The sequence below is a fragment of the Pteropus vampyrus genome, unplaced genomic scaffold (genome assembly GCF_000151845.1).
Source record: "Pteropus vampyrus isolate Shadow unplaced genomic scaffold, Pvam_2.0 Scaffold28, whole genome shotgun sequence".
NCBI lineage: Eukaryota > Metazoa > Chordata > Mammalia > Chiroptera > Pteropodidae > Pteropus > Pteropus vampyrus.
In genome coordinates, this window is record NW_011888809.1 from 7,161,846 (window position 1) to 7,173,318 (window position 11,473).

General features: G+C 44.0%; 1 protein-coding gene across 1 annotated transcript; it reads right to left on the minus strand.

Moving 5' to 3' along the window:
• Positions 1 to 3,370: 3,370 nt before the first annotated feature.
• Positions 3,371 to 3,955, minus strand: MSGN1 (mesogenin 1). Its single transcript, XM_011356594.1, has one exon. It carries the CDS (start codon positions 3,953 to 3,955, stop codon positions 3,371 to 3,373), a length of 585 nt encoding a protein of 194 aa, XP_011354896.1.
• Between the last annotated feature and the right edge of the window lie 7,518 nt (positions 3,956 to 11,473).

Sequence of the window (11,473 nt, forward strand, 5' to 3'; positions counted from 1 at the left end):
ATTAAATGGAAGGTGCCTGAGCTTTTGGCATCAGAGCTGAACTTACTAGCCAACTAGTCAGTCAATCATGTTTAGAGCGGCGATCAGCCACTCGCTAATCATGTGGCTTTGCACTGCTTAGCTGTCCTAACCCTCAGTTTCCTCATCCTCAAAATGGAACTGATAATGCCAACCGCTTCCAGGTGTTAGGGGGATGACATGAAATAAAAAATACGAAAATTCCAACCACCACACACCGGACACACACGAGCTGTGTGGTTCCCTGTCCAAGCACCAGGAGTAACTGATTCCTATCCTTGAGCTTCGCCCAGAACTGCTTTTAAATGCTCCCTAGAGGAATCGGGGATTGGCTCCTGCTCTCCTTGCCAGCACCAGAAGCGATATCGTTGGGGCTGCAGGACTCCATTGCTGATGGAGAGCCGCTTCTCCAGGACAGGGCTGAGGGTGACCCATGGCCATCTAGAAAGGACTGCAGCCATGTTAAGCTTGACCCGCTCGTGAGGCAAGGCCCTGGGCCAGAGGCCTCCTCCCCAGAAGCTGTCACCTTCTCCTGGTTTTCCAGCTGCCTCTCGTCCAGTGGACACCTTAAAATTCCTGAGGGCAAGCCCAGATATTAGGTGTCTGTGGCTTTCCAGGATTTTCTGAAAGTGAGGACGGGACCTCCTAACCCATCCACAGTATTGAGTCCCAGGCCAACCAAAATTATCCAAGCTATTTATGGCCCATTCTTAATGCTGGAGCTTGAAAAAATCAAAACCAAGAGCATTTGAGTTCTACTCTTTTAAAAATGGCAAGGAAAATAACAATCTATCTAAAAGCTGATCAGAGGCTGGACACCCCCTTCCCCATATTATTATTTTCTCTAATCCTCCTTCCCCAACACATGAAACACCATACACACACACACACACACACACGCACGCACGCACGCACACCACACAAACAAATACATTTACATGTACACATGCATGCACTCTCACACGAACAACTATACACGCACAGGGTTGAGTCCCTTGAAGAAAATCTTGATATTGTCCAACATTTTCTAGTTTCTTCTCTAAAACACCAACAACTAATACATGAGAAGTTGATGAAGATTTGTGTATACACAGAGTGACATTTTAGCAACTGTGCCCACCACCGCACCTCACCTCCTGATGACAAGATATTCTTCAGTTATAAAGACATTAATCGGAAATCAAGTTAGATTCCTTCTATGCATCACAGACAAAAATAAGTCACAGGTACATTAGAGATCTATATGTAAACAATTGTAAAAACATTTGCAAAAATCAGAACATTTGGATAGCCTTGGAACTGGAAAAAATTAAGCAAAGGGAAAAAATACTTAAGCCATGAAAAAATACTTAAGCCATGAAAAAAGGAGAGATTCGATCACATAAAAATGAAAAGCTTCAAAGAGCAAAAGATACCATAATCAATACCATAAATATGACACCATAAACAAAGTTTATAACAAAATTATAGATTAGAAGAAAATATTTTCGACACAAATAATATACTAAGAACACTCTCAAATTATTAACAAGAAAAATAACCCAATAGAAAAATGGCAAAGAACATAAACTGGTAAGTTATAGAAGAGAAAGCAAAATGAACAATAGTCACGAAATTTTTTTTTTAAATGTGCCATCTCAAATAGTACATAGGAAATTAAAATTAGCACAACGATATAATATTTTATCAGTTAAAAATTTCAGAAGATTAGGAATATCCAGTGGCAACATGAGACAGCTGGTTCTGTCATAGAGTGTTAGGGAAAGTATAAATAACCATAAACTTTTAAAAAAGTCATCTAACAGTGCATGCACTCTGATACAAGAATCCCATACCTGGGCATTTTTCAGGCTATTTAAAATATCAGTGGATAAAGCTAGTTGTCTGCGATGCTTGTTAAAGCAGTTTTTGTAATTAAAAAAAAAAACTGAAAACAACCTAAATGTTATTCAAAATGTGACAAATTAGGCAAAACCTGTGCCATGGAACATTGAACCTCTGCTTTATACCCCATGGAACATTGAACCTCTGCTATATATGTCCACACGTGTGACTCCGTACTTCAATCTCCTCGTCTATAAGATCAAAGTAATACTGGAACTCACATCACAGATTTATCAGTGTTCACTTGGAAGGACTTTTACTATATATTGCCAAGTCAAAAACAAAAGCAAAAGCAATTTGCGGAATTACAGATGTTCTCGCAAAATGTGTGTATGCCTTTATTTATCTGTAAGCTTTATGCAAAGGGCCATTGCAGTCTTAAAGCCTACTGGTTTGGGAAAAGCTCCTTAATTTAAAGCCCCTTTTTTGATGCCATGCGCCACCCAATTAGCCCAGCTGAGGGTGATACAGTCACCCCCCTAAGACGAGGTGCAGTGAAGAGGGGTGTGTGTTTGTGTATGGCTGCACGTGGGGTGATTTGGGGGCGAATGGGAGAGGAAGATGTTGTGGAAGAAACAAATACCTTTGGAGGGATTAGACATCGCCTTGAGTTCTAATCCTGACCTTTTACATTTGTGTACAGAAGTAAAATCGTCCCCTCCTCTTTTTGAACCAATCTCTGCACTTGAGAAATGAGTACGTAAAGGGACCCAGTGAGGCCATATCCATACCAGGCCTGGCACAGGGCACTCCGGCCAGCCCAGCCCTGCTCCAGGCCACCCCCGGGTGCTGAGCCCACCTCCTCTTCCTCCATCCTGCCCCCTTCTTCCCTGCACCCAGCCTAGGCTGTCTTCTTTTCCTTCCCTGAAGAGAAGAGGCACTAGCCTTTGGGCTTGTCACTGTGTCTTAATATAACCTGTCTGCCTGTGACTTTCCGTTTACTGTGACACTAATTCCTTCTCCAATTAAGTGATTCAGGGTCCCTGAACAAGTAAAAGCATGATTTCAGTCATACACACACAGAGACGAAAGAAAACGGGGCTCCGTAGCCCTTTGCTTGACAAATCTTTCTAAATAAGAAAGCAAGCTCCCGATGCCAAGAAGAGGGAAAAGATTAACTGTAACAATTTCACATTATCGAAAAACTGCATTTAAAATCATCGACCCTTTAAAATAACTTGAACAGACAGAGAAGGGCAAAGTAATCTGTCTCTTTGCAAAGGGCGAGTCGACTCCTGAGAAATGATGGGAAAACTGGAAGCCAAAGTACCTGCTTGTCTGGCAGCTAAGTGTCCCGGCAGGTCCAGCAAGTCCCATGGGCATTCCCTCAGACCTGTCCTGACGACAAGGTCACCTCTCTTATACACAAACATGACTGTGCGCTGCTGTCCCGTGAGCTGCTCCAGGTCTGTGAGCTCCTCTCCCGACCGCCCCAGGGAGCTGGATGGGCGGGTGGAGTGCCTGGGGCTCAGGCGCTCTGGGGCCGGGGCTCCCTCCCGCCGTTGAGGAGGTCCGTGAGTTCCCCAATGTACTTGATGGTGTACTTCAGCGTCTGGATCTTGGTGAGTGGCTGGCCCCTCTGGCTGTAGACAGGTGGCAGGTAATTCCGGAGGGTGTGCAGGGCATCTGCCAAGGTCCTCATCCGGAGCTTCTCCCTCTCGCTGGCCTTCCGTCTCCGCTGCACAGACATCCTGACTTTGGTGCCCTTCTGGGTTTTGGGGCCACCAGCGCCTTGCAGATAAGCAGGCTGGAAAGCTAACATATTATAGTCCACCTCCACCAGGCCGCCGGTCCCACGGACGCTACAGCCATCACTGCCCCCATTGCTGGCAACTTCATGCCCACAGGGCAGCCCAGCCACAGCTGGACAGGGAGAAGAAGTATAAGACTCCAGCGACGGAGCCGGGGAGACGCTCTGAGCGGGGGAGGCCTGGTTCAGCTCAAAGGGCCCCGCCCTGGGTTTCCAGTCCCAGGAGGACAGCAGGCCAGGGCTGTCGGCGGTGGAGCCCAAGCCATCTTCGAGGCTGAGGAAGGTCTCACGCAGGTTGTCCATGCCTGCGAGACAGCTACAGAGAGGACGGACGACTCCCTGGCAAGTGAGAAAGCAAGTCCTGCCTCCGGCCAGGGCAGAAGTCTCTTTTATGATGGTGGGGGAGAAGTGATGAAGTGGGAAAGCAGGCCGGGAGAGGGGAGTTCAAAGGAGCAAGCGAGGACCAAGATGGAAGATGAACTCTTCAGGTGTCACTTTCTCCTCATCGATAATTAGCATCTTCTAGCTAAAATGTCTTTAAACAGAAAGGCCTCCAAGAGAAGAAAAAAGGAATTATCTTGTTGTAACTAAACCAATTAAGGCTGCATAACTAGACTTAGCATCGTCCTGTGGAAGTCATTAACTAGGGAGCCAAAGAAAACAAACGTGGGGCACTCTGCAGCAAGGTGGTGGCCAGGGCCCTGGCAGAGAGCAGCAGAGTGCCCCAGAGGGCCTCCACCCCATCCTCTAAGGTCTCCTGGACATTCCAGAACAGACAGGGTGTAATGCTAGAGAAACTGCTGGAGAAACTGTGGTCTGGGGAGGAGGTAACCCCTCTGAGCTCGGATTCTCTCATATGTCAAAAGCAGGCAATAAACAGTTCTTATTTCATAGGGCTGTTTCATAGGGAGGAGGGTACACGGCAGGCACATAACGGATGCCAGTTTCCATCTTTCCTTCCTCTTTAGCAAATTTCTTTAGGTTTTGTAGAGCGCAGACAAGCCCCTAACATCCTACACGCAGAATGACATAGGCCAGCAGCTCCAGTAAATCCAGAGAGCCTAATGAGCAGGAAATATCATCATTCAAGAAGCTCAAAGCCTTCGTCTTAACTGAGCCGACCGGGGTTCCTCCACAGCGAACAGAAGAGAGAAGGGCCCTTTAAAGCAGGGAATTTGTAGAATACCTGGCATTGATACTTCTGAAGGTTTTTTTTTTTTAATCCAGCTGCAGAGTCACACCTAGTTTTTGAAATGTATAGAGGAAGTGTGAAATTAACCAGAGAGCCGGGCTGTTTTCCCCACCACAGCTCCAGCTGCCTCCGAATGTGTTAAGTTGGATGGTCCTGCTAGTTTGCTCCACTTCCTACAGGCTCTGAGAGATAGACCCTGTGTTTTGGGAAAGGTCATCTCAGATCCCCATTTGTTCCATGAAAGTTACTTATTCTCCATGTAACTGATTCTACAAATTAGTATTAACATCGGAAACACTGTGAGTGATATTTTAGAGTAAAATCAACATGTCCTCTGACGTGATTATTTAAGGCTCCTTTGCAATTATTGGGGAAAAAAAGTGGTCTAATTAAAACATTTATGGTATTTTTTAATTAGCTTGGATCAGAGAAGAAAAAGCTCAAGCAGACAATGTGTAGAAGAATGCTCTTAATTTTGCAATTTACTTAAAGACTCTCAGCCGTATCTGGAAGAATAATAACTTTAATGAAACAATAAATGTAGTCATTTCTCCTTTCTCTGCTCCTCTTCCTTTTCCTTCAGCTCTTATTGAGAAGCCTAGAATCTGTTGATACTATTCAAGGAACTTTACATATATTATAATTAACTTTTATTTAAAACAAAAAAACAAAAAACATTTTACAGATGAAAGAACTAAGGATCTAAGAGATTAAAAGTCTCAGTTAAGACGATAGGGATTGGTGAAGCCAGTAGGAAGTGGCCAAGTCAAGATCCTTTGTAAAACCTTAGAGTTCACCTTTTTTTAAAGCAAAAATCTATTTTTCTATTTCAGATGTCGTGGTAGAGGCAGGTGACCTGAATGTGATTCAAAGAGAAGGGGACTCCCAGTAGACCCAAGGTGGCAGTGGTGGCCACTGTCACAGTCTGTGTTCAGTCTTTATAGTCTAAGCATCATGGTTTCCATATAATATTACTTCAGCTCTCAGATTCGACAACTCTTTTTCCATAGCTGCTTTCTGAAATTGCTAATTTCTAAAACTTCTATTATCAGGAATTTCCTTTCCTAAATGAGACAATGTCCGTGGTACAGTGTGGACACTTCATAAGTGTAGGTTCTGTTCTTATTGTCACCAGTATTGGAACAACTTACTGTGCCCTGACTCCTCTACCACTGACATCAGACGGACACCCAGCTTTGCTGGCCCCCCAAAACCTGTTCTTAGAACAAGGAAGCTGCCTAGTTTCCATGTTTGTCGATGTTCTCTCTCCGTTTCTAGTCAGAAACAAAGCAGAACCAGACTTGCGTTTATGCTGCTGGTCTCCACGAAGCATTCTGTGTGCGGTCTGTGTGATGGACGTGTGGGACCACGGAGCCCGGGAGCCATCGCTCCGCATGCTTGGGGACAGCATGTTGCCAAGAGGCCAACGCGGCGCCAGATCTTATTCTTAACATAGATTCACATAGGCTAACTCACACTAATCCTCGCAACAACCCTACAAAGTAAGAGCTGTTATCCTCACCCATCCTGTTTTGTTAATAAGAAACTGAGTCACAGAGGGGTTATGTAACTTCCCCAAGACACCACACCTAATTACTGGCAGCCCCAGGATTCAGCCCCAGGCAGGTTGCCTCAGGCCCAGGCTTTTAACCACTGGCTAAATCAACTGAGAACAGTTGGAGGCTTCAGCATCATCGTCCCTGCAGTGCTCTTGAAGCCTGAATTCGAGTTGTAACTGCAGCTCAGTCAGTGTGGGAAAACTGATTGATTGGTACCATTCTTACGTAGCCAGTGTCTACAGAGCACCTGAAATGGCTCAGTGTATTAGACACCGTAGGGGCTAAAAAGATGCAATAGGTTTGGACTCTCCATTTTCGTTCCTAAATTGGATGGTGAGATAGGTAAGCACCACAAAACTCATCTCTACCCCGGTGAGCGGACAGGCCTGATTCTTCTAAAGGGAGTGCTGTGTGTGTGACCTGCACAGGGACCCCCTTTCTTGGCGATACCTGTAGTCATCTCAGTGACGGTAACAGTAATAATAATAAACTTATTTAGTGCTAAATGCTTTGTATAATTTATTCCATTGAAATCTTACAAACATTCTTTAAAGAAAGTATTCTTTTTGTTCCCATTTTACATGAGGAAAAAAAAAACTGAGTCTTAAAGAAGTCGAAAGAGTTTTCCGAAGTCACGATTAAAAAATGGAGTTGCCACACTTGGGACCCAGGCAGCCTGACTACGGAGCACTGGGCTCCAGCGAGCGATTTATATCGCAGGGGAGGAAACCGGGCGGGGGTTGGGGGGGAGTTAAGAAAGGGCCCTAGCTGCATGTTGTAAGGTTACAACTTTGGATTCATAGTTCTAGAAGAAAAGGCATCTGTCTCCCCTTACCACTTTCTAGTACTTTCCCTGGCCTTAGGCCACACAATTATCTTTATTAAACAACAGGTATAGTTGATATTTAGATTTATTTTCTCATTACTGAAAATTTTAGAAAGAATATCTTATTCTCTAATAAATAAAACACTTTACTTATTAATATCAATAATAACATTAAAAATGCTTCCCTTTTATTGAGTACTTACATCACTCTGGGCCAGGTACTAAAACAGAGAGCCTCACATGCTATTGGGTAAAGGTAGGCATCTGACAGAAGAGGAAGCAAAACTCAGATGCTAAGTACCTGGCCCAGAGTTAATGGACACAGCTTCTCCTTTCAAGGCCACAGCTTCAACCAACACCTCTGTGGCTGACACACCCAGAGCCACGTACAGTAATGCAGCCATTTCCTGTCCTCACTGTCTCTAATCCAACTCTGAGCTGATCACAGATGTTCAGTGGACCCTGGTTTCAATAGCTGTCTTTGGCCATTGGGGTGTACACACTCCTCTGATCTTTGTATACTCCAAGGTCCCTATTCACAGCCACAGCCACACACCCCTCTGGCTGAACCAGCCCCTGGCCTGACCAGCCCCTGGCCTGACCGGCCACTGGCCTTCCACTTGGGCAAGGAATAGGGCCAGTGTTTGAATGCAGTTAGGACTAAGTTGAAAACCTGGATCCGTTCACGCCATCGCAATCTTGGCACCCAACTAACACTCGGCCAAGATAATTTTTGATAATTCTTGAATTATCGAAATAATTCTTGTGGTACGAAGGGAGTATGACATGTGTGTGTATTAAAAGAAAACACCTAAGTGCAATGTGATGTCTTCCTATGTCTTTGAGCTAGTAATGAGTTATTTCTCATAAAAGTAGCAATTTCCTACCTGGTTTCTGACATAGGTCTCCCAGGCTGTTACGCTTGTGAGAGTTTTAGCAAAGCCCGTGGGTGTATTACTTTCTTAGCCCTGCTGTTACTCTCGCTACAAACTAGGGAAATAACGAAAGTTTTGGGCTCTCCTGATGTGAGTTTCAGGTCCATTGCAAAGACAAAGAGTACTATTTTGGTTTTAATCCTCCTCAAAATAAATTGTAAAGCATCACGCAATGTACAAACAGGAGATTTTCACAGGCTAGGTATTTCACCAGTACAAAATTGCAGGAAAAAAAAAATAGGAAATAATGTGGCTTGCTTCACAGGAGAGATGAGAGACAGAAGACAAATATGCTGACCTGTAGAAAGCCTCCAGAACAGAAACAGAAAACCCTTGTGAACTTCTCAAGTCATTTCTGAGGGGGATTTCCGGACCCGAAATAATGCTTATCTCCAGCCCCTTCACTAAGCGACATCACAAGGAAGGACAGACCTCTGTCCTACACGTCTGTACGACCTCCTTTCTCCTCAGGCACACTGACGGCCTGAGCTCCACATCCTAAGTCCTCGACCCGCTCCTCAGCCAAGTGCCATGTGGATTTTCCTTGCCAAGTGAATGTAGATGGAAGCTAAGACTTTCCCTAAAAATAGTCCATTTCCAGGTAGCCATGTCCCTGTGGGGTCTCTATGGTGTCAGATCAGAATGTAAGCCTCCTTCACTTTTGAAAATGTGACTAAATACATCCAATCGCTATGTCTGCACAAAATGAGCGGTGATGTGGAGGACGGGGGGCGGGTTAGGGGGGTAGCAGAGGACTCAACTCTGTGTGTGTTTGGGGTAGAGGGGACATCAGAGCAGGGATGAGAGTAATAAATAGGGGAAGTGAAAGCTAATTCTCGCTTGAGAGCAACAGGGCAGGATGTGTGGATTATTCTTATTGCAAGAGAATATGAGCACTTCCTCTTGGTTCAAAAATCTCATGTCAACATTTAGTCCCAAATAGCCCGGTTTTCCCCCCACAGACTAGGGAGGGGCAGCAGCTTTGATTGCTTGCCACTGATTCTCAGCAACTGGTTAGCAAGATTCAAAAAAAAAAAAAAAATCTCATGTGTTACATTTACACCTACTGCCCCTTTTAAGTTGGATTCTTTATTACCGCTGGTATCTGGGGTGGCATTTTAATACCCATGTCAAAAAAGGTGAAAGCAATTTGCACTGAGGCTGTTCTCAAAAGGAGGCGTTTCCCTCTGTTTTTACCAGCCTGAGGAGCAGAAAAGTGCAAAGTTACTTCTTTCGTCTTCTCCATTGCCAGTAATTAAGATGCTGAGACTCCGGGTAGTGATATGAATACTAAAAATGTTTTTAGTAGGATATATGCATTCTAAGCCTGCTTATTTTCAGAAACACTGGCCTCTACACTGGATCATTTTAAATTCAGATCACCATATTTGGAAGTCAATTAACACCTAAAAAGCAGATACGAGGCAAAGAACAAACCTGGGAAAATATTTCTCACAAATATGAGAGTCAAAAGGTTACAGCTATGAAGAACCCACACAGATAAGGAAAACACGAGCTTACCATTGGAGAAATGAATAAGAACATGAATAAACAACCCACAAAAGTAGAAGTACAAGTGGTAATAAACATAGAAGAAAATGTCCATCTCATTAGGAATCAAAGACATGTAAATGCAAACAAAGAGAGGCCATTTTTCACCTCCCAAATTGGCAACCTTGGCAAGAGGGTGAGGAAATGGTCCACCCCACACACTGATTGTGGGTCAATTTAGATTGAACAAATATTCTAAAGTCTCTAGAATGCATTTGAGATTAAAAACTAGCTTGGTTGCATGAACTTTATTCTATAGAACTAAACACTTGTAGTCAAAATTCATGAACAAGAATACTTGTCATAGTATTACGATAATAAAAAATTAGGAACAAATTCGATATCTAACAAGGAAGAATTGATGACGTAAGTGACGTCCTCTCCATGTGATGGAACACATATAGTTGATAAAAATCATATTTACGAAGAACACATAACAAAATATAAGCTAAGATTAGAATACATAGCAGGACATGTAAAATTAATACTTTAATATGATTAAATTTTTCTCTTAGGAAAAAACGTCTAAGTGTTTAAGAATGGTTATTTCTGGTAGTAGGAATATAGGGTCATTTTTATTTATTCATCGGACTTTTTTTTTGAGGGGGTAGTCTGTGTCACGGTTTGAGGCATAGACTGCAGCCAGTGTACCTGGGTTAAAACCTGGACCCCTCTACTTTCGTAACTATGTGATCATAAGCAAGTAATTTAATTGGTCTGTGCCTCAGTTTCTCTACTTGTGATATGGGGATTATGACAGTACCTACTTCACAAGATTATTGTGAAGACTGAAGCTTGTAAACACATTTCATCAAAACTGCCCTCAGACATAATAAGCATTCGACCATTGGTAGATGCTCTTATTCTTTATAGTTGTTAGTATTTTCTAAATTTTCAAAAAGTATTCATTTAAAAAGTAGAATTTTAACAGTAGCGACGAGGCAAAGCTGGCCTGAGTGGATCCATGAATTAGGGGAAAAGACTCTGAAATCACAGTTGCCCTCGGGTTGAATCGAAGCATCTGGTCAATATACTTATTTAAAAATAAAGAAAAGACAAAGTTGGAAGGAAGGAAGGAAAGAAAGAAGGAAGGAAGGAAGGGAGGGAGGGAGGGAGGGAGGGAGGTGACTGGGTGAGACAGCACTGTAAAGATAACGGGACCCTGACGAGTGGAATATGATGAGGATTTCGCTGAGCCCTTGTCGAAGCTCTGCATTTCATGCCGCAGAAAGAAATGGGAAGGAGTTTCCGGGGAGGGTGACAAGAGAGATGAAAGAGAGGACATGTTCCTCTGAAGAAAAAGTTCCAGTCTTCTACATCCCCGCTGGGTGAGGCACAGAGCACTGAATGACGGTTCCGGGCCCTTTGCAGCCTGAGCGCCCATCCTCCCTCTCCAGCAGATCTGAAGCCCCTGGATCAGCCCTCATGGGAGAATCATCCAGTTCGCAGGCACAGCACTCCCACATCGTCACGAGGACAAGAACACTTGGGGAGAGAGGAACGATTATTTTCAAAAGGAAGATTCCTGGGCCCCTGTCCTGGAAATTCTGATTTAGTAAATCTAGGCTGGAGCTGGGTAATCTCTTTTTTTAACAGGCAGAGAAGTGGGGAACTGCTGGTTGGACAGACAGAAGGCCCACAAGGGTCCAAGAGCTACTGAGCCTGGCACATGGAAGCCAAGAGAATGCCCAGCGCAGGCCCCTTTATCTTGATCGTTCAATAGAGATAAAACACAGCACACGGGGAGTGGCACTGGCT

Excerpts from the sequence above, each read along its gene's own strand:
- MSGN1 (XM_011356594.1), bottom strand. The coding sequence starts at position 3,955 with ATGGACAACCTGCGTGAGACCTTCCTCAGCCTCGAAGATGGCTTGGGC.